Below are 27834 nucleotides of genomic sequence, written 5' to 3'. Positions count from 1 at the left end.
CAGAAAGAAATCTAGACACTTATTGTAGTTCTGATGTGAAGTAACGTGAAAGAGAAACAGTTAATATAAAAGAGAAATTTATCTGTTCTTACAACTACACTACTAAAAAATAAAACAGAGAAATTAGGTTAATTCTACTAAGCTGCTTGTTAAGAATCTCTATCTTTTATTAAGACAATCTGGTATAGCTGGTAAAACAGAGAGGCTTTCAAATACAGAATTTTTCCTCTAAAGGAGGGAACACAATAACTTATATTCTTAAACTCCACTATGCCCATACTATAAAGATTTGCTATTTTTCATGTAATTTTAATGCAAAATGTCACAATAGATTAGTTTGTTTTATTTGGGACACCTCTAATAACTACAATCAAAACTTGAATCTATTTATCAGTACAGTAATAGTGCTTGCATATATTCATAGGGAACTTTACCTTCATGCCTTTGCCAATACCATCAGCTATTTGCAAATCCAGTCCTTCTTTGCAGGTATATAGGCAATCTATCACTTTCTTGTTTTCCAGTTTACCAGAACGAATCATCAAACCTGCCAGATTGCCTCGGAAGAACTGAGCCATGCGGAGTTCACCACCTTCATAAAGGAAGGAAGGAAAAATCTTAAACATCTTGATTTTATTTATTTTACCTTTTTCTCTTGTAAAACAACAAAGATGCTTTGTGGCTCCACAATGTATTATAGACATGCAGGTTAGTTTTCATCCATTCGGGGTGTTAACCTTGTGATTATGTTCAAGCATAAAGAAAGAATTAAGCAGTTCACCATGCATGGCCTCCAAAACAGGAAGGTGTGGCCATCCTGAACTGTGAAACTAAGGCTACTTTTCCATCAAAAAGTATCTTATGCCCATACAGCGAGGTGGTGTTCTTCAGATATGAAAGACAAAACCAGTGAGATGAACAGAATTCTGAATCCTTGCAATGAGTTAACAGCTTCTCTACAAAACCAGCAGTCTATCAGGATAGAAGACAACAGCATCAATCATCTAGATGTTAGCTACCTCAATCTAAGCCAATCATTTCAGGCCCTCTTTACACTCAAATGAGAGAAATAAACTTAAAGTGATACAGCTCTTCCTGTAAAAGACATCCAAAAGTTAACTGGTCCCCTCTAAAAGTGCCTACTTCTCTGCATGGACAGAAACGAGGAGTTTTAAACTCAAGTAATTTGTGTTTTAGACATTTGAATTAAGCCTGATGAATTGCAACCCAGAGATTTTTTGAAGATGACACCAAATGATCACCTAGTGAGCTTATTAATGGGGGCCAGAAAACACGACCTGGAAATTAGTATTTCATGGTCATCACTTAATAAGCTAACAGATTCTAATAAAGGTATCTAAGCTTGTTTTAAAGAGTCTATGTGATGAAAGATCCCTGACACAACTCGATGCAAGTTTTCAGTAGTTAATTGTCCTGTTATAAATGATATCATTTCCAATTTAGACTTGTACAGTTCCAGAATCTAGCCCCTGGATTCTGTTACATCCTTGCCAAACTAAACCACAATGCACAGTTCAAAACCAGTTTTATGTAGATCATTTCAGAAATTCTTAAACTACACATACCAAGTACGTAACTTGAATATACTTTTAGAAAGATATGCTTATTTAATTGTCCCAACTCAAGACACAAAATCCACTGAGCTATCAACTATAAATGTTTGAGAAAATAAAACCCTGTAGCCAACTAGGAATACCTGGGAGCCAAAGCCTTTATGCCTACTCACTAACTTGAACTTTATACCATTTTTTTCATCAAACGAGTATCCAACCCACTGTAAGTTACAGCCTGTCTTTGAGTTAAATATGAGCAACCTGTTCTAAATATGGAATCACTTCTCCTTGGAGCGGGGAGCAGGACCATCCATCCAGAGGTCCTTTCCTACCTACTGAATGATTCTGTCCTATGCACCTTCATACATGTATGTACATATGCATATATACACACATATAGGATGAGGTATTTTTATGTTTTAACCAAACTGGATGAAAGAGATCATAGCTATTATTTTGCACCAGCAACTTATTTTACACCACTTCACTGCAATCACAATGGTTGCAAATTTATACATGGATGTGCAATTGGGTGCAAAAAAAAAAAAAAAAAAAAAGAAAAAAAAAAGAAAAAAAATCAGTTGGTGAAGCTCTGGAAATAAATGCACAATGAAGAAACAAGCCTAGGAGAGGATTATGTGAAGGTCAATGGCCCGAATGCAATGCCTGCATTTCATGCTGCGTGTGAGATGAAGCAATGTCTTGGCTTAAAAATGAAAACAGTAGGGAAAAAACTCCAGCAACCTGCAGAGGTCTCGGGCACAGTTTCATTGTCATTTTCATTTTCTGTATATTCTGTAGAAAAGCAAGACAAAGAATAGGACAATAGGGAAGGGACCAGGTCGTTACCATTTGTCAAATTCTCTCTTAGGTCACAGAAAATAGATACCACTACTTGCCCCCAAAAGCATGCTTATACTCCACCCGGCTTCTCAAGGATTGTGAGTTCTCTGAAGACTGCAATTCAGGGAAGAAGCATTACTAAGCTATTACAAGAACAAACATTCATGACAAGACAAATCTGAAGAGCCCCATACACAAGACACAGTAAAAATGGTCACACTGGAGAACACTAACTACAAATACCCAGTCTCACACAAACCACTATTTGTAATAAGAGGCAGGTCTATCAGCTGGCTTATTTTTTCCCCTCTCCCTAAAGCAGAAATTCAGGTGAGATCCAGCCTGTACCAGTAGACCACCTGATGGTATTGATGTTGATCAAAAGAAGCTATTAGTGACACAAATTTCTTATCATAATAATAGTAACATATGTATCAAGTGATCAATTTGTGAAATGGAAGTGTGTTAAATAAGAGAAAAAAAAAAAAAAAAGCTTTTAATCTTCTTTAAGAAGCTTACATATTTTTTTCAAAAATCACAGAATCTCTATTTGGCATAACTGTTTTTCCTTCTGTGCTTTAATTGCCTAAAAATCAGACTGGTAGACTTTTTAAAAAGGTAGCACCAAGTTCTTGTATTCCAGACTTTTAATGCTCCTATTTCAGTATGCTGTTATTAAAAAGTAAATTAACATCACAAGAAATTAAAGAATCATATAATGTTGCTAATGTGAAAGCACAGAAGTTTGTAGACTAAATGCTTTTGTTTGGATACAGCGCATGTACAGAAGCCATTACACCATCTATATGCTCAGCTGGAACAGAATTTCCAAGCTGTAGTTTCTTGAAAACCAGCCAGTATAGCTTCCCTTTGAACTAGAATAGATAGCTGGAAAGTCACAAACAGAATATGAGATGAATAATGGAGAAAATAATTAATTGACTCAAAGGGATAACAGAATGAATTTTAACACTAAATTAAGAAATGCTGGAAGACAGTGAACTTCCCACAAAATAGTAAGTTTGACGGAGAGGATATTTTGATAATTTAACCTTCATTCATACTTCAAAGCCTTAAAACTCAAAGAGAAAAGAGACATCATGACAAAAAACCTGTTAAGTTGACATAAATGTCCCCAAACTTCCCATTTGTCATTCACTCACAAGCTAATTCTATGTATTATTGCAGACTGCAACTACAGTCCACATTCTGAACTACAATAAAGCACGAATGATTTAGCACTGTTCTCTCTGTGACCCAAAAGATCAGCTTTCTATCACCTAGAAGGTAATTAAATCAGTGAGCAAAACATTTGAGTTCAGGACGAGCTCTGTTACAGAAATCTCTGGTACCAATGTACTCTGATTAGCCACCAATATTCCATGTTCAGATGCTTTTTTTTTTTTCCCCACAAGCTTTGAAGAATAGTTTCATGAGTATTAGAGAATATGACACAGCACTTTACAGCTTGCAGAATATTGTGGTTTAACCATAGGCTTTGTATAATAAAGCAGATGCTTCTTACGTTTGTAAGCAGAAAATACATGAGACACCATCACTGTGCTGCTTAGCTAAATTGTCTGCTGGCCGTATTTCGATTTATGAGAACACTTTCTAAAATAGGACTTTCAACCTACTTGAAATTAGTGTTCTACATAGTAATATGAAGTATAAGATGTACTCTTACAACTGTTATTAAAATTAAGCTATCTATATTCTCAGTTACCACAAAAATCACTTTGATGGAATACTGCTTGGTGAGTGGCCCTGTATTTCATACACACCTGCAGCCAATAAGCAAAAAAAAAAATCATGGAAAAAATGGCTAAGAGTAGAAATATGTGTTATTAGTTAGGACCAAAAATAATCTGCATAAGACATAACAAGTCATCTTTAATGCATTAAAAAGATTAGCTATGTACTACTAGACTAACCGCAAAGATTTTGTTTAAAAAAATAAAAGTTAAATAAACGTCTTAACAACTGTAAATAGTCACCTTGCCAACATGCTCCAACTACTAGCTGAGTTTCTATTTTTGAAGGATGAAGTGGATAATCTTCAGTCACTGGGAAAGGATCATACGAAACACCATCTACATAAAGAGTTACCGCAGGAAATTCAACGTTGAGGACATAATGATGCCATTCTTTGTCACACACCTGAACAAAAAAGTTTTTAAAATTGCTTTAATCTTTAAAAAAACATTGCATTTGAATAACTTGATCTGACGCATATTTTGCATATATATATATATATATATATGTAGACATATTGACAAACTATAAACTTGTATAGGCATACTTCATGTTTCACACATATGGAACAACAGAAAAAAGCAGAGCAACCACAGGTTTATAAATAGTTTCTTCTCTTCTATAGCCAATATAGGAAGCTGCATGTATTTCCATTCCTTCAATTTTTATAGGATCTAAATATTAACCATGTATTTAAATTTAAAAAAATACATATCCACATGTTAGCACATTTATAAATAGTGTTATAATACAACATTACTTGTCAAATGATCTGTTTTTGCTGAGGGGGATTGTTTACAGAAAAATGTGACCATTTTGAATATAATAAAGCTTTCCACAACAATTATTTATACTGAAAGTCAATTACTTTTTGGAAAGCAATAATCTTTCCCCACAGATATATATGGACATTTTACCACTAAAGCAGTACATGTTGCCGTGTATACAAAATTCTAGGATACAGTGTGCTATGTTAGAATGTAACTCTGGTCAAGTAACTGAGCAGATCCATTGGGCCGGAAAAGCACACAAAATACGTAGTCCCTCCCGTTTCATTCTTCACAATCATAAATTAGGTTCTATAAAGCTTGGTATAAGGAGTCCGGAATTGCAAAAAGTATTTAATCATCATTATATTATCAAGGAGTTTAGGCTCCAGTGTTTTTCACCACATTCTAACACATTACCAACTGTCCCTTCCAAACTTACTTGGTTCAGTTTCCAATGAAATTCAGCAGGCTTGTATGTTTTTCCCTCTGAAGGATCTTGGCGGAAGAGGAAAACAAGTCGGCAGTTGTGTACGTACAGTGCGTAGTGGTGTCGGTTCATATCTGCAGAAGAGGTACAATTAGTATTACTTTTTTCTGTAAGCATCAGGAACACCAAAAAACTCATCCCTTCTGAAATTCCATATGTAAATGCCCAGTAATTGATAGGAAAAACAAACGTAGAAGCAAATCAGACATGAAGAATGAGAAACATCTATAGCAGTAGTTCAGAGAAACATTCTTGAACAGACCAAGAATAAAACACAGAAAAAACAATAGACATCTATCTTGAAATCCAATCTGAACCAAGGCCTAGGACTGAAAACTGACAGGGATAAACCCCCTGAAAAAAAAAGAAAAAGAAAAAAAGAGAGCTCTATTTACAAACAGAAAAAACTTTTTGTTACAAATAAGCATCTTCTACCACATCTAATTACAGTTTTGGAACACATATACATGATGGCAGCTCAACAGACATTTTCTTAAGTGTAAAGCATATCATGTAAAACTTAAAATAAATAGAAAGGTGAGAAGCTAGAAAATCAAGTAAGAATAAGGAAAGGAAAGGAAACATTTTAGCTACATCATCCATACCATGGCATGGATACGTCAAGAAATGGAATGAAAAAGTACCAAAACCATACCAATCTTTCACTCTGACATCATTAAACTTAACTGTATTGTTCCAGTGCAATTTGTTCAGAATTATCTCTTTCCAACAAACCTAGTTCTAGAATTTCAGTATTGCATAATATGCCATTGAAATCAAGGCAGATTATATTTCTAATACCAGAAACTATCTGTTGCAATTATTATATGGTTAGGTCACACCGAGGAACAAGAAAACTTGGTTTGAAGGTCTACTTCCCACGTATGTTAGAACACAAAAAGCTGTATTTAAATTTGCCTTTTTTCTCCAGTTCACTCCTTTTCATTAATCCAAAGTTTTGGGTTTTGAATAATGAGAATGGGTGAAGGTAGTGAAAAGAGGAGAATTATTTGCACCTGGTTCTGAATGACAGTGACTTTTCTCCTGTTAAAAGGAATAGTTTTAGGATATTACAGATACTGTTAAATCTTTCTTATCTTTAAATACAATTTAAATAACTTAAATATGAAGGCTGCTGCATTCAGTCTGCATTCAGCCTGGTTTCTTTAGAAAAACCTAGCAGTATTTTAACTAAAATATCTTTCTAATATACTGAACAAATCCACTGCTCCAGATTACAAAGGAAAGAGCTCTTTTACCCCCATTAGACATCAATTACGGAAACAGGGTTATCAGATTTTCTTCTTATTAATATAATCTTCAGAATGATTGTGTCTCCAGGATTCGCAGAGACTGAAACTATGCACAGCATGTAAAAATTTTCACCACTAGAGAGAAATTATCTCCTCCTAGAAAAAAACAATATAGTAGCAAATGCTGTTGCTAACCCTGATATATGTGTCTTAAGGATTTCTGGCAGTACAAAGAGTAAAACTGTTTGCAGAGATGCAAAAATGAGATTTCTTTGCCAGAATACTTCATCTACCATGATGGAAAGCAATGCATAAAATAAATTGAAATAGAAAAACAAGTCTGCCCAATTTCAAAGCTATATAATGTTAGGGCATGCCTCTATAGGTAAATACAATAAAGAACAATTTTTGCAGTCCACCTCCTTTTACTTCCAAGAAAAAACTAGAGAAACCTACAGAAAAGACAAAGTTCTCGCATATACTGCCACAGTATATAAAAACAAGCCCCCAACTAGACTGCTCGTAATTGATGTACCAACAAACCTGTCTTGTCTGAATTGCACAGAATTGTCTCCTTCTCTTTGGTTCCAGGCCCATGCCTCATCCATACTGAAATCATGAAGGGTTCTTTCAGATTGACGGTGACAACACCATCTGGAATCTTCACAGCCTGCGTGCCATTAAACTCAAAGACTTGGTCACTGTCATGACCGTTGTCAGTAGGAAGTCCTATCGTCCAGTTGGCCGCACTACTTGGAGGGGGAAGTAGTTCAGCTGTACCCGAAGCAGCACCTACAATAAACATGCTCAAATGAAAACCAGGTAGAAACTAGAAAGATCATAGCTAGCTTCATATCTAATTTTCTGAGCACTAATTTTTCAGCACCGTCAGCATTATGCACTACCATCACATACCAAACAGGTCACCCTTTGAATAATGTGGCATTAACATTAGACACGGTAACTTTCATTCCTTTAACATCTGGGTCGTTTACCCATCTTTCCAAAAATGTTTTGCTTACTATCCCTGCAGATGTAGAATTTTACTTCGCTGCTATCTCAAGAAACCTATTTATGCCCACTTAATACCCATGCCCATGAACACAATGCCTTTCTCTTGCATCTATACTAGATGTAAGAATAGTATCCATCCCATTGAAGAGAGCTGCATAAGAATATCATGCAGAACCCAAGCATCCCCTCCCAGGTCACTAATACAACCTTAGCCTGAAGCAATGATACCCAGTAGGTGCTCGGCTTGCTGATTTTCCCCTTCTTCGAGCTTACGTTATCAATGTCAGTGACATTAACAGGGAATAACCTAGGTCTGTCTCTGTGGGTACACACACTTTTCACCAACTTAAATGAACTTAAATGAAGAGATTAAGCACCAGTGATAATTTATCCTGTAATCTTAATTCCACCATCAATAAACTTTTCCTAAGACCTTTAACTGCAGAATATACGTGGATGCCAAGGCCCTTTATTCCTGGGGCAAACACAGCATGAATGTAACCGATTCAAGTGAACTGTGTTTTCCTAATCACATTTTCTTGAATTTTTCATCTATTTTATCACCATGGATTTGTCACATGGCATCCTTTACATCTATCAATGCCTACATAAAACAGAGAGGTTTTGATGGCTACTCCCTTCCACATTATGTATAAAATCCTTTCAGCTGTTGAATACAAATCTCATGAGAGAAATTACTACTCTGTGTAAGCTAGCAGGGAGGCAGAAGAAAAAGGTTCTTCACTGCATATGAAAATTATTTTAAAACATCACCTTCAAGCAATTTATTTTTATTGCCTACTAGGGAAAAAGTTGGGGGAAACTACATGCAAATGAAGACTGTATTCACTCACTGATTTGTGTTTTAACATAATATTCAAAGTAAGACTAGTAAGCACTTTATTATACCAAACCTGTTCTTACCACAGAGCCTGTGAATGGATTTCTCAGAGTAGGTGTCTCTATCACAGCCTTTACCAATATGGCTGGTTTCTAGCTCAACCGTTGCTTGAATTGAGGTTATTGGCTCATCACACGTCTCCAAACGCATGCTTGGGAAGAGAGCTAAGGAACCAGTTCCAGGCTCATATTCTATTCTTTTGCTCCAACCTGTATATTCATCCAAAGAAACAATATTAAAAATCTCTCACATTTCACTGAAGTAAGGTACTGGCAACTGCTAAAAACAGATAAGGGGGAGATCAAACTAACCTTGCCAGCCAGGCTTGCATGTAGGCTTAATGCTAATTTTAACCAACACATCCTCAGCAGCTCTCTTCTTCCCACAGTCATACGCAGTTACTGTCAGTTTATACTGATGCTCTTTGCCATAGTTTAACTTTTCTGTGTTTTTTATATAACCTGACAAAAAAAAATGTGACACTCAGAAGTGAGTATTTTGGGGTCACTGCTGCATGAAATACATCCAGGTATTAGCTATGTACTTCATACTGGTACCAAGATGTTAACAGACAAACCAGAAGTGACTTAGCCCGTCACTACTTGTGCTTTCAATGCTAGACATCAGGCACAGATACTCTAAAATTACATAAATCCAAGAGATAAGCACAATACCAAGAGCAACAAGTATATACTTATCATGCTCTTAATGGTGTATTATATTACATTATGCTATATATACATATATTGTATGTTATATAATATCACATTTAATAGTATTACTCCAAATGAAACTGTTCATAGGTGGTAACTGGTAAATAGGTTGGCATGTACCAGGCTTCTCCAGTTTATTTTATTTTAGTTTGCAGATCTGTGAAAACTAACCAACGTCAATGTGGATCCCCCCAAAACTCAAACTAAAGCCCACTAAAAACAGTCTTGCTTTGTTTAGTCAGCTTCCTTGGACCTCCAGAAGTAAAATTAGTCCACAGATAACCAGCTGAAAGGAAACAACCTAAATGAATTATCACGCTTCAAACCCAATAACCACAATACTGTAATCTCCAATCTCCATAGCCACATATAAGCATCTCATATGTTAAAAAAAAAAAAAAAAAAAAAAAGCACATACACAGAATGACGTTTTTGAAAGCTGTTTAGCAAAAGCTATCCTATCACAGGAAAGAAAACTACAGGGGGAAGAAAACTTACTAAGAGATGGTCTAAACCGTAATATAATTCTTATCTGTATATTTTTTTATTTTGAAAAAAATTGTACAAGAAACAAAACGTGTAGCAGACTACCTGCTCCTTACATCGGTAGATAGTGCATGGTATAGGTACTGAAAGACATCTAATTTTTCATTATAAATTCAAATTGCTTAAGTGAACGTGTTCATTTAACTACATCCTAGGAAGGGTTAAAACAGGGTTGCTCTAATTTTATGCTGATTACTTTGAAGCCCTATTCCTAAGGCAGTGAAATGATAGCAATTCCCACTCCGTCTTGCATCATATTCTTACCATCTTTGTCAATAGCAAAAGGAACATCCGGAGTTACTATTTCATAGCTGCAAATCTGGCTGAACTGAGGTGAACAATCTGCATCCACTGCTTCCACTTTGAGGATGTTATCATACCTCTTCCCTTCGATAACTGTTGCCTTATATGACTTCTCTTTGAACACGGGAGCATACTCATTAACATCATTCACCTGAATATGTACTGTTGCTCTGGAAATAAACAGAAGAATCAGTTTTCTTTATATTGCAGATGTCTCGTTCATACAAGGAGTCTTGCAGAACAGCTCCTTTTACAGATGAAGCTATCCTTCAGAATTTAAGCTCTCTGAAGGAGGTAACCAATGACTAACAGGACTAAGAACCTTAAGTACTCCAACTGGGAAAGCAGTGAATATTTTCTATGGGTCGTTGTGTATTTTTATGTAGTTCCAGGTCATTTTTTATTATTGCTGTTTGTTTGTTTAAAATTCAACCCCCTGTGCTGCAATTTCTAGGTTACTGCCATTTTACAGAAATATAACAAAGTACAACTGTGACAAAATAGGCAGTTAGCTCTGTTAACCGTACAATCCTTCCAGTTCTTTGCTGCTGTCAGAGTATTTGATATAAACATCCAATTCTTATTTCATGTGAGTAAGAATGACAGTTATGACTGGTCTTACACTAAGAGCTCAGTCAAGTGCATTTGATTAACTCTATTTTCATAATAAAGTACTGTGTGCTGTAAGTCAGTGAAAACTGGCTTGTTTCCTGGAAGTAGGAATGAGAGATCAGACAATTTAAATGGAAGAATCACAGTAGTAATCACAGTGTTATACTGCAACACAACACATAGCTCGCTATATAACCCTGAACAGATTGGGTCTTGAATTGTTCCCTTTTATACTTGACATTGATGGCTGGTATATAGACAACAGGGAAAAATACATATTTGCTGTCAATGACCAAAAAGAAAAGGTGAATACGAAAAAGTATTTGAAACGTACACTCATAAAGAATTAAATAACTACAATCATGCAAGCATAAGAGCAAAAACAATTAAAATATGCTTATGTTAAATCTTTATCTATCTTTAGGGCTTTATTTTAGCCTTTGTATCAAATAAATTTCACCAAAAAAAAAAAGCTTTCTGTACCAAACACAGCTTATATTCCTGACTTTAAAGGCTCTACTCCAAAAAAAAAATGGTTCAAAGCCACAAAAATGTAATGGAGACAGCCACGAGGCAAGGAAATTTCAACAGTGGTTTGTAGGTGCAGGTCTTGGAAACCCCCTACTCCGCAGTGGGAAGAGTTGCAGCACATGGTGCAGGATTGCAGAGCAACATCGTAATGACGGTTTCATGAACCTCTGCTGTTCTGGTTCATTACATACTGAGGAATTTCAGGAGCCATAACACTACACCACTTGAAAACATACATATCACAAATCTACCATGGAAGCTGTATTTACAATGTTAAGAAAGGCCAAAGATCAGCCACCTGTGCACTACACTGTTTAAAATTTTCTTTACAGTTCACACGCTTTCATCAGATGTCTGAGATAAGGAGTTTCTAAATACATACTGAAGAGATTTCACAGCTGCCTTTTTATTAGGAACTTTCCCAATTCCATTTGTTACCTTTTCCTCTGGTTTACGCAACTTATATTTCGTTTTTATATACTTTTTACTGGATCAATCAGAGGAAAGTTTGTATCTCAAGTAGCCTGTACAGGCACAGTAATATATTTAATTTCTACAGTGAGGAGAAAGAACTGCACAGTATCAAACTGAGCAAAGAATATAATTCCAGCCAACCAACCAAAATTATTATTGCCATCTTTCTGTTTGAGATCTTTCTTCAAAAGTCAAATTGAGTTTCAAATAGAAATTTAACAGGGATGCCTATTTTCCATGAGTGTAACCCGTAACAAGTTAACTTTCTGCTGCTTATTTGAAGCATACAGCTATAGAGTAACAATACTGCATATGCCGTCAAGATGACTGCTGTTAAACTAGTCCTCATCTTACTCATGGCCTTCTTTGCTTAGCACACAGTAAGCTTCCACATGCTCTACAGATGTTTACACCAGGGTGCTACAGTTATTTGCAAATTATTTTCTAGGAAGCATTTTACATTGTGGTTTTTTCTTTAGATAAAGATTGCTTTGTTTCCATTCTTTAATCTAGGCAGAGATGAACCATATGCTATTGATCTTGCTTTTTAGGCTGAAGCTGTCTAGAAATGACAATAACATGTATTCTTTTCCATTTCATTAAGGTTAATACATATGACTTATTGAATCTTTGTTTTATAAACTGAATTCTGAAACAATGTCCATGCTTGGTGTCAAATATGAAGTCTGTTTATCAACTCAAGCCAGATTTGGACTATTTCAGTCTTCCTGCTTCTAACTCCACACTATTTTGTAATGTAAATTTAGAGATATCAAGGGTGAAGCAGTACCATCCAGAATATAAAGAGCTGTCAAAACAGTTCATTTCCATTTTGCTGCTATTTATATTGCCATTATATGAAAATCTTCCAGTATTAACACTTGGTTTGCATTTACTCTAAACACACAGACCATAAATCACCGTGAGCAGGCGACCACTTGAAACCAAACTTCCCCTCAGCCAACCGCAGATTTACTTACTTGTGGGATTTTTTTGCATTTGCTCCATCTGGTCCCTTCCCACAGTCATAGGCCTGTATGGTGAATGTGTAGTCCTTCTGTAGTTCACAGTCAAGTTTTTCTTTGGAGCGTATAATTCCCTCGCCAGTGGATTTATCCACTACCACTGCTTCAAAGGGGACATTTTGCCCATGAATTTTAAATCCACAAATCTCACCTACAGATTCAAAGTAACAGAGGTTAGAACCGGTCAAAAGTATTACACGTTTTTTAAATGAACGACCAAATAGTTTGCAGCCAAGGGTTTGTGAGGGTCTGTGGACAAAGCAAGAGCACTGTGCTTTAAGATGCGTGATTTCTGGGAACTTTAGTAAAAAGAAGCATACGTCTGCCTTCCAAGCAACTTGTTTACTTTGCATCCATTCATGCAGGAGTACAAAAGAGAAAAAGAGAAATGTAGACAGGCATTTCACAGGAGTACTTGAGATAGCTCTAGGGTAAGAGTAGATATTATGAGAGCAAACAGCCAAGGCCACTGGTAATATCTTCTATGCCAAGCTACTGGGAATAGCTGGGCAGCTTGTTTATTTTGACCAGAGCAAAAGGTTAAAATGCACAGTTACAAGTCGAGGGATGAAAAAGCTTTAAGTACAGGTTCAGCACCATAATTACAGAAATTCTGTCAACAGATCAATGAACAAAGTCTTCCTGTGCAATGTACCTGGCTAAAATTAGGGAATCAAAATAAACTACTGAATGAGAAAGGTAGAAATACCAACTTCTCAGGCATCCATTTCAACAGCTATCTACTAACAGACCAAATATGTTAGTCAAGGAAGCTCTCAGGAAGAAAGATTTGGTCGGCTTTCCTTTCTATTCCAACTCTTCATCCTAACAAACTTGAAAAAGAAGCCCCTAGTACAGTATTTTAAAACACAGCTAAGCCTAAGATTATACTATGAGACATCTTTGCTGGCACGGGTTGGTCAATCTGCCAGCGTGTAAGGAGGCAGAGCTTTAACTGAGCCTTTGCTGACCTGGCTGTGCTAACAAAAGCCACTCACTGAAGACTTTGATCAGCTACGTTGTGTTTTTATTCACAGAACTTGTTTTGTTTTGAAGGTGATTTTCTTATACCAACATAAAACACCATGCTGCTATTAGAGTTGCAGTGGTATTGTAGTACCAAGAATGCACTCCTACTTGTAGCAAGTCTAAAACTATTAAAAAATATATTTGATTCGGATTTTAAGCTACTGAAATATGTACTGAAGGAAGTAAACTGCAGGGAAGGTGTTATGATGCTTTGGCAGCTATATATTACTTTACAAAGCATATGAAAAAAGCTTAACATGTCCCAAAGAAGTAAGCTATCAGTGAAAACATCAGAAAATATTAATTTTCCCCCAAACAACTTCTTCATTGTCCATACAACGTACAATATTCCCCAATGGTTCAAATGGATGTCTGATTTACAGATATTTCTAACCAAGGGTTTGGTTACATAACAATTTTTTATTGAAATATTTTAACATAGAAAAGAACTGGGAGAATAAATGGGACAAAGAGCATGACAGGATCTTCTGTTTAAGTGCTGATTCCCCATTTCATAACCAAAGTTAGTGGGTTAATATTAATAAAAGGGATAGAAAGAACCCTTTATCACCTTCTTTGGTGACTGTCACCTCAAAACTCTCTAAAGGGAGAAAAGATAAACCCAAGTCAGTAATAAAGGAAAGGCTGAAAGGGAGCAAATAAGGAAAAGGCAAAGATGCACACATTACACAGAAAAGCTTTGGAAAAAAAATGTATTTTAAAAATTCAATGGTGATTTGTTGTAACTGTTACAATTTTAGAGTTTTAGTTATGTTAAACATGATTTAACCTTTTATCTCCAGGTTGTCATTTGTAGAAATTTGAAGTGAGGTAGTTAAATTGTAGGTACAAGAAATTTTCAAAATTTCACGTTGATGGAAATTTATCCTTAAAGCAGCATTTTCACCAGAATTTAATGGTACACTTCTATTTAAAGAGGACAAGCTACATAATTTAAACAAGCTTTTAACTATTATACTGAAATCACTATGTTTCTGAAATTAAAAATAATTTGTATTCCTGTTTTGAGTTCCAGAAAACAAACAAACCAAAAACTTAAATAGTTGTGGGATTTTTGCATTTCCAATTAATATTTTATCAGTACATGTTGTGTAACACCTTGCATATGGAAAGTTTGAATTCTTCATCAAAATCAAACTTACGATATTGCCATAATTCAGAATTAAAAATACACACATTAAACTTTGATCCTAATGATGATAAAGGCTTTAAGAAAATCTGGGCAGCTAGGAGGAATCTGCGTATTTTCTTTGCAGCAATTTCTTTCCCATGTTAAACAAGTAACCAACAACTTCTATTTTACTCTATTGCTGAAATACTGAATACTGTAGTACTGAAATAATAAATGCTGCAGAAAAGTAAAGGCTTCCACAGTGTCCTGGATTTTCCACCCTTACAAGGAGATCTCAAATACAACTGAGTTTTAAAATGGTATTAGGTGACTGTTAGGCACCTGGAAAAGCTTCACAGTTCTAATGAAAATACAGGTAACCATGTTCACTCCCCTAGAAATGTACATTTTGTTAAAACCCCATTCTACCGCCTTTTAGATATCATCTAATCTATCATTTATTTTTCCTGTTTACCATTATCTTTGACCTTAACTGCATTATAACAAAGCAGACTTGTACCCTTAATCACTTTAAACAGATCTCTTGTTAATTCTCACATTTTTCCAACAACTTGCAGTAGCACAGTTACTCAATTCCCTGTTCCTGAGCGGCCTCAGAAAGAGATGAGGCACTGAAGTTACAAGCAAGTATTTTTCATAAAATGGAAATTTCCAGTTTAATATTGAAGTAAAAATATCATTAAGGAAAAATACCTTCTAATGTATCATGATTTGCAGTCCTTCATTTCAAAAAGAGCTGGTTTCTGAAATAGCTCTCATCAAGTGCTTCCTGAAACCCACTTCAGGTAATCCCTGGATTTATAATCAGCTCTTTATTTTAATGCACCAAATATACTGCCTCTGGAGGCATCCACGTAATTTATTTCAGTATATTTTTACATAGGGTATAAATATAACCCTGTGTTTGAATATGTTTTGCCTGTAGGATCACTCAAGAAAATCTTACACTGCTTAAATCCATGGCTGACACCACAGGTCAGTCAGAAAGGACAATCCAACTGCGAGGAACCTCCTGCCCCTTTCCAGTAACTCTAACCTTGAGAGTCACACATTGTGTGTGAAACACCAAGACAACCAAAAAAAATATATGCAAGGGAACATGAAAGCAGAAAGCCTGGTAAAGGAAGAAAGAGGGAGGAGCGTGTTAATGCAGCAATTACCGATTTGGGAGAAGGGAAGCTTGTCTGAAAACTGGACATTTTATAACCATCCGAAGTGACCTTTAGCTCTGGCACCAACACCGATTTTATTTTGGCTGTCAGACACTGTATTTTTGGCTCCCAAGCATAAAACATCAAATAAGCTCGCCAACCCATGTGTCTCCAGACACTTTTTACGGTGCAAAGCTTCTGTTCAAGGTGTACTACAGCTCAATTCCTGCCAGGTATTTCTCAGAACAATAACTGACCCAATACAATTGTATTTTGCACTTCACACTAACAAGATTAACAAAAAGCCCTTTTATTATCACACATTATTATTAACAGTGTTACTTAGGGTAAAAGTGCTGTAAATACGCAAACCTAAAAGGCTTTTTGAGCTCCCTTCCTCAAACATCTCTTCAATGAAAAGAAGCAAAAAAGGAGTCATTTTATTCTCTGAAGTACAAAATATTTCAAAAATGAAAGCTCCTCCTCTTTTCTCCAAAAGATATTAGACTGTTATAGAGCTGCTTCAAGATAAATAGGACAATTTACAGAGGAATATTGCCATATATGGATGATATTCATTTTCATCTCAGTTAAGAAATTCATATATTTATATTGCAGAGAAATAGAATAGATATTTTTTTTCAGTTAATTTTTTTCATTACCACTAAGTAAGCTTAGTCCCATACAATGCATTTAGTGGCAGATATGCTCCCTAAGGTTTCAAGCTTTGTCATACATATATATATATATATATATATATATATCACTTTTTCTCATTTAATCCTGAAGTTGAGATTCACTACTGAAGTAAATTGCTACCTCTCCTAATCTTAAAAGAAAATGAAGATTGATCTGCCAAGTTGTTTTTTTATTTGATATATTGGAAGCACATAACTGGGATAGAACTTTATTTCCAAGTGCTCTGACTCAGCTGTACTTACTGTTGTAAAATCATCTCATTTTACAGATATGGCTGTACACCACATTTGTTGTAACACTCCTTGATTTGTTGAATCACTCCTTGGATGTGACAAGATCAAAATCCAGTGAGTACACAGTGGCATTCATCTTCTCTACATATCATTTCCTTACAGCCACCATCCAGCTGAGCACTGCATTCACACTAGCCTGCTGCAGACAGGATGTCAGCACAGCTCCGTGTCCTAAACAAACAAGGGTTGGCAGTACAGCGGGGAGACATGGCATCAGCCCTCACCCACTGGCACATGTGAACACACCTCCAGGGAGAGGCTGACAAAAGGCTTGATGGATTATTTTGTTTTATTTTTTGAAGAACAATTTGAGATTCTGCAAGATTATTTTCAAAGCTCTATGCATATTCATGCTCTAAATTCAAAAATTCCTAGCCCCCTCAAAAATACTTCTTGCATCCCAGATTAGTAAGAGGAAACTAACATATTGTGGCTGAGGGGTGTTTTTCTCTTAGGGGGCAGGAGAATTAAAAAGCTATTGCAGATGCATCAAAAAAATAAAGTTTCCTTCCACAAAGGAAACGTTTCAAACCTTTTGCTAGCAAGACCCTCTTTTATACTCTCTTAACAATACATTCAACTATGTGAAGACATGCAGGTATACTACTTTGTTTCAAAAGCAATTAAAATTCATTCATTTTTGCATAGTAAATGGAAAATCCATAAGAAGAGTTTTAAAAATTAAACTGATTTTAGACATAAATTACCCTAAGGTACAATAGAAAACGTTGTTGTGGTTTTATTTTTCAGCAAAAAATGGATCATGCTGGATCAAATTCCAGCATGACTGCATTTGAACTAGGATGGCCATTGTGTTTGCAAGCAGATCCATAACAATCATGACGCAAAAGACTGATTCCAGAGGGTCTCTGTTTCAGATACACAAGGCAACCTCACATGACTCCATTCAAATTCTGTCTTTAAAAACGTATTGTTTTGGATGTGAAAGCATACAAGTTATCCAAAACACAGACCTCTATATAGCCCTACTTATTTTTGCATACTTGAATTTTAGGATCCTACCCACAGCAGAGGGAGCAAAGCAGTAAGACATCACTTCTCCTTGCCCCACAGTTCACGTACTTGAAAGCACTTAAATGAACTACTTTCAAGATGTTTTGACACGTTCAGAATTGAAGGAAAGCAAAAGACTATCTAAAATATTTTAACTGGAGGCAGTTCAGAAGTGTTTCCAGCTCAGCTAGGAGGCACAGCTAATTAAAACAGATAACCTTCTGAAGCAAGAATATATTTGATTTGCAATAGGAATATACTGCTTGGGGCTGAAACAGCCACTTAATCCTGAAAACGCTGTGTTTTTTTGTTTTGCTGTGAAAACATTCTGTCTCTAATCTAGTGGGCTTCTCACACGTAAACACCCACATAGATGCTGCTGGACAATAACGATGCTATTCTCCATTCCAGGACACAGCTACTGCACCACCAACCAGAATTGGCAATGCTGATTCAACACCACTCCCACATTTGGTCTCCTCAAAGAGGGATTCAAGTATTGTTCCATTTTATGGCAGACAGTTACTTTTACAGATTCCCACAGCACATTGTCATTCACACTTCAGATCCCGTGTCATACCAAGATGGAAATAGCTGCACAATTTTTGGGTCTGATATTCAGAATTCAAGATGACTATTTTGAATCCATTGTTCTGCTACCACTGAATTGTTGGTTTTTGAGACAAAATATATAGTGTTTATGCAAACTTTTATATTAAAGGCCAGCTTCCAGTTGGTAAAAATGTTCATTAAATGAAAGCAGGTTTATACAATTTAGTTCAACACAATAGAAAAGCAGTCTCATTTAAAGTGATGCTTTGACACGGGTCTTTCCTCTGCAAATCTGACAATCTACTCGAGAATATTCTGCCAGTACTTTCTTAAAGCTTCATCACATCCAACACTCAAGAAAACTTCACTATCCACCAAGACGTATAAAATTGCTGCTTTCAAAATCTGTTGAACACTTCAAACTACTAGTGCCTACATTTAAAGTACTGAACTGCAAGAGATGTTTCAATGTTTCACATTCTCCCAATCACCATGTATGCAATCCAAATGATTCTATACAGTATCTTTTAAGTAAAAAGAGAGAGATCCCAATACAAGCATCTTCATTTGGGGATGAAATATTTTTTCATAGACAATAGTTTTATTTCCAGTTAGGATCATTTAATAGCATCACCCATGTCTATCTAACTCATGTGAAAGTTTAAATTTCAGAAGTTTTCCATTAAGACTGAACTTCGTGAATTTGTAATGCAGGCTAGGAGATGATTTCATTCTTAATATAAAGCAACAAAAATGTTACTTCAAGTGCCACCTTAAGAAACTGTGACCACCTTACCATGCCACTGTAGCACATAATGCAGTTTGCATGCTGAACATTTCAAATGGCTTTTAATTTAATCACTCTCTTTTCCTGTAGCTTCCTCCTTGAAGCTAATCTAAGCTATGTTCCCCAAAATGGCTAAGGCCACATCCTCTAGGCATTTTATTAGGATTCTAATCCTTTAAAATTGTATTTAGCCAAGTAAGCTTCTGCAAGTATAAAACATAATCACGTGTTAACTGCTACACCTAATTTAGATACCTGCAGATTCTGCAGAACCTATTGCAGAAAATATAAGAGAACGGTCAGCTGCTAGTCCGATGTTAGAAGTCAAATAGTAAGTCTGCATTTTGCAAATGGCTTGTGCATCCTTCTTTATATTCTTTGATTGAGGAGAAACTGCCTTTAAGACAGTCCCAGTGCCAAAACACTAAGGCACACAGGAGATAGAAAACCTGAATTCATCACTGACTTTTATAAAAATGCAGTATTATCTGTGCTTTAGCTCTCTGATCTGAAACAAAGAAAAACAAAGCAAAAGAAATGGCATATTATCAATTTCATCTATTTAGGCTGCAATCCTCATGGTTCTGAGATGCTCCGCTCACGGAGCTGTACAGCACCTAGAAGACCTCCTCAGCTGTACCCCACTAACCTAACAGAAAATTGCAGGACTACTATAAATAGTCAGCTTACTTTTAAATCTCATAATTGGTAAGCATTATGCTAGCACACTGGTGAAAAACTCCATTATCTGGGAAGATACTCTGTACACCAGCAAGACCAGTTCATGCTTACTAATCATGAAGCATTCAAACTCTTCCCAGATGCAGGAACTTCAGACGGTTCCTAGCTGACACTGAGGACGACTTCAAAAGAGCCAAGCTTCCCTCCACAGTTCCTCCCGAAATTAAATAGAGATCAGATTTCTAACGCTATCTCATAGCTAAAGAAACCTCAACTATAAAATATATTCCATTATTAAATAAGTGAAGCTTCACATTTCTCAGAGAAAAAAAGTGTTGAAAATAATATTCCCTATACCATCTCTGCTCTGTGACACAGACTAAGCTACAAACTACTTGTGATTCTTTGAGTAGAAGAATGTCCATTTTTTAAAACACCCCAAACTGCTTTACAAACTGAGCACAGAAAGTCTGGATTTCTACAGAAATTCTCAGCCCAAATACTGCAGAGAGGAAATGCAATCTTAATTCTATTAGTTACTGTTTTCATGGTTTTCTCCATCTTTTAAGACATAAATCAAAACCACCAGGAAAACTAAGAACTCTATTCAGAATAATAAAAAAAAATATATATATTATTTTAGAACTCCCAGACTGAATGCTGTGAAATGTGGAATCCAGAGGACGAAAGAAAAGGTTAGACATTATGCAAAGAAATCCAGAAAAATTAACATGAAATTGAAAGGAGTATGGAATACCTGCAATATACTGTCCAGATTGAATATTTGGATATAGCTGTAAATATCAAATAAAACTCTGGTCCATGGAGAAACATTTCTAGGGTCTAACTGCTACAAAACATTATGCTGCTGTTAGGGAAGACACAGTAACACACAATATTTGCCATCAAGAAAGCATTTCCACTTATTAAAAAAAAATACAATAAAGAAAGAAAAAGAAAGAAAAAAAGCAGATGAATTCTTTACCTGCAAAACGCAGCGGTGCATCCTTGTCCAGAGCTATTAAGGGGGGGTCCAAGAGTACTGTGTTGTCATTTTCTGTAACTATACCATGATACGTTGTTTCAATCCATGGCTTGTGCTTGTTAACTAAAAGGAAAAAAAAAAAATACAAGATTAAGAATTTTGAAACTAAGGTCTTCTCAAAAAGGCATTGCAATACCTACTTCATTTTTTCTTCCTCTGAATCTGAATCAACATTTGACTAAATTCAAAAATCTGGGACAAAATCCTGGCTAAGAAAAAAATCAGTGTCCCTGTAGGCTTTCCAAAACTAACTCCGAAAATCTAAATTAGTCTCTTTTAACTACGATGGGATTTAAGATGCCCCTGAAGTGCAATTCAAAAACCTTTTAACAGTGATGGGGAGCTGCTGTCATCAGTGCCAACACAACACTAGAAAATACACATTCAGCACCAGACCAAAATAGAACCAACAGGAACCACGTGGGTTTGTTTAAGCTCTGCTTCTCTCCAGCTGGTAGTTTATCCTTCAGAGTACAGGTATTACCAGTGAACACTTCCTCTAGTTTCAGATTATTTTCTTGTGTTTATAAATATTAAGAGAACAAATAGAAGAAAGATCAAACTTAACTAGTTTTTACATAGGCCTTTTCCGATATCTAATGGAATGCCTTGAAACCTAAGTAAAATACAGACCACTTTTTATATTGCCTGTGCAGTAGTTGCTTTAGGAGACAGGGAAGCTCCACTAAAGCAGCACCCATGAAAGCATTCTTCGACTCTGCATAAAGGACTCTGTAAACTGATGGCCTGAGCAAGTTTAAGATGACTGGTCTTCCTCTGCTGCAAAGAATCTCAGTATCTTTCACTGTCAGCTTGCAAAATAGTTTTTTCAAGAACATCATGAAAGATGCAAGACAAAATCATATGTTACCTACTAGGTTACCATCTACTACTTGGCAATCCGATGTGAGAAAGATTTAGTTGTTATTTATCTTTATGGCATACTTGTTAAAGATAAATACAGCTCTTATTCCATAGAACCAGCAAATGTGGTGTAACAACTACTTTCTCTTGACAGCTGAACATTTTTTCCCTTGGTCTAAGCTCTCTTCATGCTGAGATCCTATCATGCATCAGTTCCACCTAAATTGTTTGGGACAAGGTATATCTATCATTTCCTAAAACATCTCTGGCTACCATGTACTCTTCTTGCTTATTGAATTAATACTAATTGCTCAGATGTAATTCTGGAAGGCTGTATGTAGCTAGCTACTTAGACCCTTTGGAAAACATTCACTCGGATGCCCCAAAAACTGTTTCACAGAGCCAATGTGACAACTAGCACACTCCTGTGCAGACGAGTCCTGCTATTTCACTCTGCTGCAGAATTATACAAGCAGACTGTCAAAAGAGGCAGGGATGCAAGGCTAACCTGGACTTTTGAATCCTGCCTCTCCAACACGCTAAAATGCATTCAAGATGTCTGTCATATGCTTATCCTGGGAAATTAAAGAAGAAAAAAAAGGTGATAAAATGACACTTAAACCAGTGATTAAACCTAGATGTGGAGAACTCATATGGGAAGCCATAACATTCTCCCAATATGCTTTCATCTGCCATCTTTTACTGGTTAGCAGCAACAAACTGATAGACAGGATATAACCTCTTCATACATCATGATTCAGCAAGAGAGAATTTGCAATGAACTATTTTAATGCAGAGTGTTTAATTACCGCCGTGTGGTTTTACTCAATATGGCAACACTATCTTTATTGCCTCAATACACTCACATGGGCATGCTTTCAATATTCAGCATACCGAATAGCCAGCTAAATGTCAGCCACATTGTTCTATTTACCCAGAGAAGTACGCGGCTGCAGCACCCTCCAAGGAACTTGGTGTTTTAAAACAAACTTCATCGCGTTCAAAGGGACCAACACATCATTCCTCCCCCTGAGGGAAGGCGCCAGTAACTGTTAGAAGTGTCTCTAATTGAAACAGGTCTCCTAATTCGGATCTGGTTTAAACCATAAGTGCATCACTACTACAGCATCAGCAGTTAGAAGCACAAGGAGGATGCAGTTGTGTATTTTTGTTGGTGTACCTGCGGCAGTTATACCTTGACTGAACATTTCAGAGGCCTTTCATCTGCTCAGCTTAGTCTTTACAAGATCTAGTATGAAATACAAGAACAGATCTCTGCCAGAAAAAGAAAAAAAAAAAAAAAGCTTCTCCATTCTAATGCTTCTAAATGTAGTTGTTGGTTGTTTTTTTTAAAGCACTGAGAAACCTCTCCTAATTTAGCAAGCTATGGTAAATCCCATTACAGTAGGGTAGGGAGTTCTATAAAAGCTTAAAGTACCATAACCACATATGAACACAATTATGATGAGCATGCTAAGCATCTGCAAAGTCTAGTCAACCTTCAAACAACAGGCCCAGTTAAAAGCAAAGTCATGTCATTTTATTGTGCCGTAGACAAAATCATAAAGCTTAAAACCCTTTGTGTTTAGGAAGGCTAAAACATCACCGGATTTTAAAACATAAAGCTGAAATCCCTTTGTGTTTATGAAGGCTAAACATCACTGGGTTTTAAATCACTAACCAAACTTACTGCTGAGTATCCGGGAAAGGCCCGTTATCCGGACCTGTGATCTCCAGACTCTAGCATAACCACCTACTGTACAAAATTCTCAATCTGTTATGTGAAATACAAGGCCAAGCTTAGGAGCAGTACATTTCTGCTTCCCTCGAACCAACTGTGGATAGTATCAGCTGGCTTAAATACTATTAAATGCTAGACTGAAACCTCTTCTTTCACATTTTTTCCCCTGTAAACGATACAAAATACCTGGAATCCGCAGAAAAAGTTTTCCAAAGCCACACTGCTAACTGCAAACTGAAACAGTCAGCCTGTTCCAAACTTGACACTAACAAAGTGGCCTGAGCTGTTAATCTCTTGCCATTTAACTAGGATAAACTACACTGGTTTCCTTGAAATACAATATTCACACTATCTGGGAGAGCCTCAACTGGAATCTGCTGTAAATCCCAACTAGTATTTAATGTAGTCAAGTGGAGGAAGCTTCCCTAGCAATCTTCAGCAACCTGTCCTTCCATTTAGTTTTTAGCAGCCAAGAATTTTTATAAACAGCTAGGCATAGCTCTTTTTCCTAGTAGCAAAAGGAGTTGTAAAGCTCATGCTAGAGCCTTTACTGCTACTGGGCAATGACCGAACGTGCATCTGCAAGGTGAGCACAGCCACCTGTTCAACTCAACCTGGTTTATCTAAAGATAATTGCTGCTAAGCTGTGGGAGGAAAGATGAAGTATGTGTGCTTTGAACACAGGTTTTTAAAATGCCATCCACTCTAGGTGGGTATGCTCAGTTTCCCATGAAACTGAACAGAACAGCTTTTATTAATACCAACTCAAACAACTGCCGACTGTTCTGCAGAAAGGGAATATATCCTAAAGAAAGGATGCTTCCCCAAGAACAAGGGCTGATGCTGCAGAATGCAATCCATCAGATCAACCAGCAGCAATCCTTTCCTGCTGCTTTAAAGAATTAATAAATGTAAATGCACGTGTTGGACAGGACACTGGGGTTCGGGGCTAGACTTTAATAAAAAGCTACAGTTTTAATCCATCTGAACTCAGTGCTGGTATTTGGATGTGAACACATTTAAGTTAAATATACTTAACGCAGTCCCTTCTGAGGACTTCAGTTATCTTCTTACAAGTGGTCAGAAATTCATTTGACTTAAATGGGATCTGGCACCTACGTAACTGCAGATTTAGAGACACCTCAACCTGAAAGGGCTGTCACTGACAACAGTTTTTTCTTCTGGATATCAACTTCAAATACATGGTGTTGTTCAGCCGTGCGACATATTTTTAGATCAAGACGATGTGTATCAAAACAAATTTGTAAGAATTAACAGATAAAACAGATTGAATGAACTCAATAAGAGGTATTAGGCACTTTGATAGCTAGATGCTTAAATGACAGTAGATAAAATATTCACTTTTAAAATTCACCTTTGAGACTTCATGAACAATCCAGAAATGCATGAAGGTATTCTCTGACAATGTGAACGAATTGCACTCAGTGACCTAAGTAAATTGTCCTTCTTTTTCTGCCCTAAAGGTCTGACAAAATTTTGATTAGTGTACCTCTTCTGTGTGACAAGTCTTCCTCTCGGTGTAAGAGAATACACATGTGCTTTTCGGTGAGACAATAAAAACACTAAAGCTTGAATATTTATAAGTTAGCACCGATCTGATGAAATTTCAAGCAACATCAGTATGAGAAAAAGTTTATGTGGTAGATAACCAGAGAAAAATACAGCTCAGCCAAGAAATAAAGCATGTACACAGTAAAACATACTTTCTCCACCCTGAAAGCAAAGTTTAATAAGAAAGGGTGTAGCATGGTGTGATTATGTGTGTTCTCTTCCTGCCCTACACTCACCAGCCGACAATTCAGAGCCGTGCCTCTATTTTCTGTTAGAAAAGGGTAAGGATTAACCTTGCATATAAACAACTTGAAATACATCAGTGATAATGAAAAGATCAATTTTCTTTGTTTATTTAAGTAGGTCTCATACCTAGGATTTTACCAAAAATTGTCATCTTGTAACTGGCTACAAACAATGAGATAAAACTGAACATAAGTTCTGCTAAAACGCTGAATTTCTTGATATTATGGAATTTTTATAATCTATAGCACTGGTTTTAAAGATGAACTACAATTTCTATTACTGGGACATAGGAACTATAGGCTGTAACAAAATATAGAGGGATAAATCTGTAGTAGGAGAGGGACTGGGTAAAGGGCAAGGGCATACACCAACATTAACCTCTATGGTGCTTAGATGCAGGAAATGCAGGTGGTTGAAATTCATTCCACAGTTCCAGATCGCTATCTCAGATTCTCTACCACAGTTAAGGAGCCCTTGTAATTTATGCTCTCGGAGCTCAACTGTCATATATCAGGAGCACAAGGTAATGTTTGTAAATTAAGCTATCAGTGCTTATAGCTTAAGCTTGGACAATTAGCACTAATTCTCCAAACACTACATTCAGACTAACGGCTGTAAGAATTCAACAGGTTTATTAAAATATATTCTGCCTAGGGAAAATTCTCTGGTTTATCACCACTTGCAGTGGGTTTCCTGTTCTACATGGAACCAGTTGCTTAAATCCAATTTTATTTGGGCAAAGACACATGGAGATTTTGCTAAAAGCCTGAAACGATAGAACATGTAAATGACAGATGAGAAACGAGTTGCTTATTTGTTTTTATTACCCACAGCTACAGCATAAGAAATATTCAGAGCACCAAATATCTTAAAATGAAGATATAGTGACCAAATTCCAATTGGGATAAAAGCCTCGCAAGGAAAACAGCAAAATAAAAAATATCCCAGCACAAAATAGCCTAAATAGGATTGAGGCAAAAAAAAAGCCTTCATTTTTTAAATGAAATTCAAAATGTTTTAAACTAAATGCAAACACCAAAATAGAAAACATAAGCCTTTAACTGTAAACATAAATTTAATACATGTTCTCTTAAATGTTGCTAGTTATAGTGCAGAAGCTGAAATCACTTTCTAACTGTTGTCATATTTATAAACTTGACTCCTTGAAAGGGAATCTAATTTACAAATAGAGCAAATATCATCTCAGTATAGCCAGCGCTTCTGGCTGTACTTGTTGACTCCTTTTAAAAACAGGGAAACCAACTGGGAGTAGTAGCAGCAACTTGTTTTCAATCTGAGTACAAAGCAAGTGAGATGAGACCTAATGCCATAAACAAAGGCCAGAAAGACAGTTCTTCCAAGGCACTGAGGTTTTCTAATAATCCTTTCTTAAGGCTCCTAAGGAGGTTTAGTTCCTAGTGAAGCCAATGGGAGTCAACCAGCATGAATCAAATAAATTAGAGTGCAAAACAAGATTTAAGACCAAGGCTTCTGACTTACTGAACTCTCCCATGTTTTGAAGCATCACTTCTTTCTCTGACGATAACGATAATGCAACAAGATGGATGCCCCTTAATATCATAAACAAAATTTCATAGAGAATGCTCTAAACACAACGAAACAGAATGAGAGATAAGGCTCAGAAAAATGATGAAAGGGCTTTTGTTCAGAAAAAGTCAATGACTATGTAATTTTTTTTCCACTCTCTAAAACAGTTTCATAGCTATGAGCCAGCAAGCTATCAAGTATTTACATTTCCACAGCAGAAAATGCTGTTTTACCCAGAATACCAGACTAACTTAATCTGTTTGGGACAAGATGTTCATGTTATTTTGTCCTGAGGCCTGACCTGGGTTTAACTTCAAGCCTTCCATCTTCCACGAGAAATGGAAGTCCTGGAGCCTAGCTTCTGACCTCAGAAAAAATCTTTCCAGTGATTTGAAACTTCTGATTTCAAGTCTATAAAAACATTAATTTCTCAAACCAAAGATACAAGAGTCTAGAAAGTTTCTATTGATAAATTTTCCTGCTAACTTGGCACAGACAGTACAACCTGCAGTCTAATAATCTGGGAAATGGCAACTGGCAATGACAGCATCCTAACCACACAGCAAAGAATGCTAGCTCAGACCACCACTCCTCCATTTCGATTTCCACAGCAGTGTTAGTTTATACATAATATGAATAGAAAAACAGATGAAAAAAA

General features: G+C 36.3%; 1 protein-coding gene across 4 annotated transcripts in view; it reads right to left on the bottom strand.

Annotated features, from left to right (window-relative positions):
* The window catches only part of CLSTN1 (calsyntenin 1), a 38960-nt gene that overhangs the window by 8293 nt on the left and 2833 nt on the right, over positions 1-27834 (bottom strand). Inside the window, exons 2-12 of one of the 4 annotated variants that reach the window (XM_032201637.1) lie at positions 21146-21268; positions 14402-14431; positions 12757-12952; positions 10121-10329; positions 8909-9058; positions 8621-8806; positions 7226-7474; positions 5382-5503; positions 4415-4577; positions 2319-2369; positions 435-592 (exon numbers count right to left, since the gene is read on the bottom strand). In XM_032201637.1, coding sequence (XP_032057528.1) covers positions 435-592; positions 2319-2369; positions 4415-4577; positions 5382-5503; positions 7226-7474; positions 8621-8806; positions 8909-9058; positions 10121-10329; positions 12757-12952; positions 14402-14431; positions 21146-21268 — 1637 coding nt within the window. The remainder of the gene's footprint in view (positions 1-434; positions 593-2318; positions 2370-4414; positions 4578-5381; positions 5504-7225; positions 7475-8620; positions 8807-8908; positions 9059-10120; positions 10330-12756; positions 12953-14401; positions 14432-21145; positions 21269-27834) is intronic. The other 3 variants (XM_032201639.1, XM_032201638.1, XM_032201640.1) reach the window with 3 other exon arrangements.

This window comes from Aythya fuligula, chromosome 21 (genome assembly GCF_009819795.1).
Source record: "Aythya fuligula isolate bAytFul2 chromosome 21, bAytFul2.pri, whole genome shotgun sequence".
Taxonomy (NCBI): domain Eukaryota; kingdom Metazoa; phylum Chordata; class Aves; order Anseriformes; family Anatidae; genus Aythya; species Aythya fuligula.
Note: the sequence above shows the minus strand (reverse complement) of the source record. Positions and strands in the feature narration are given on the sequence as shown.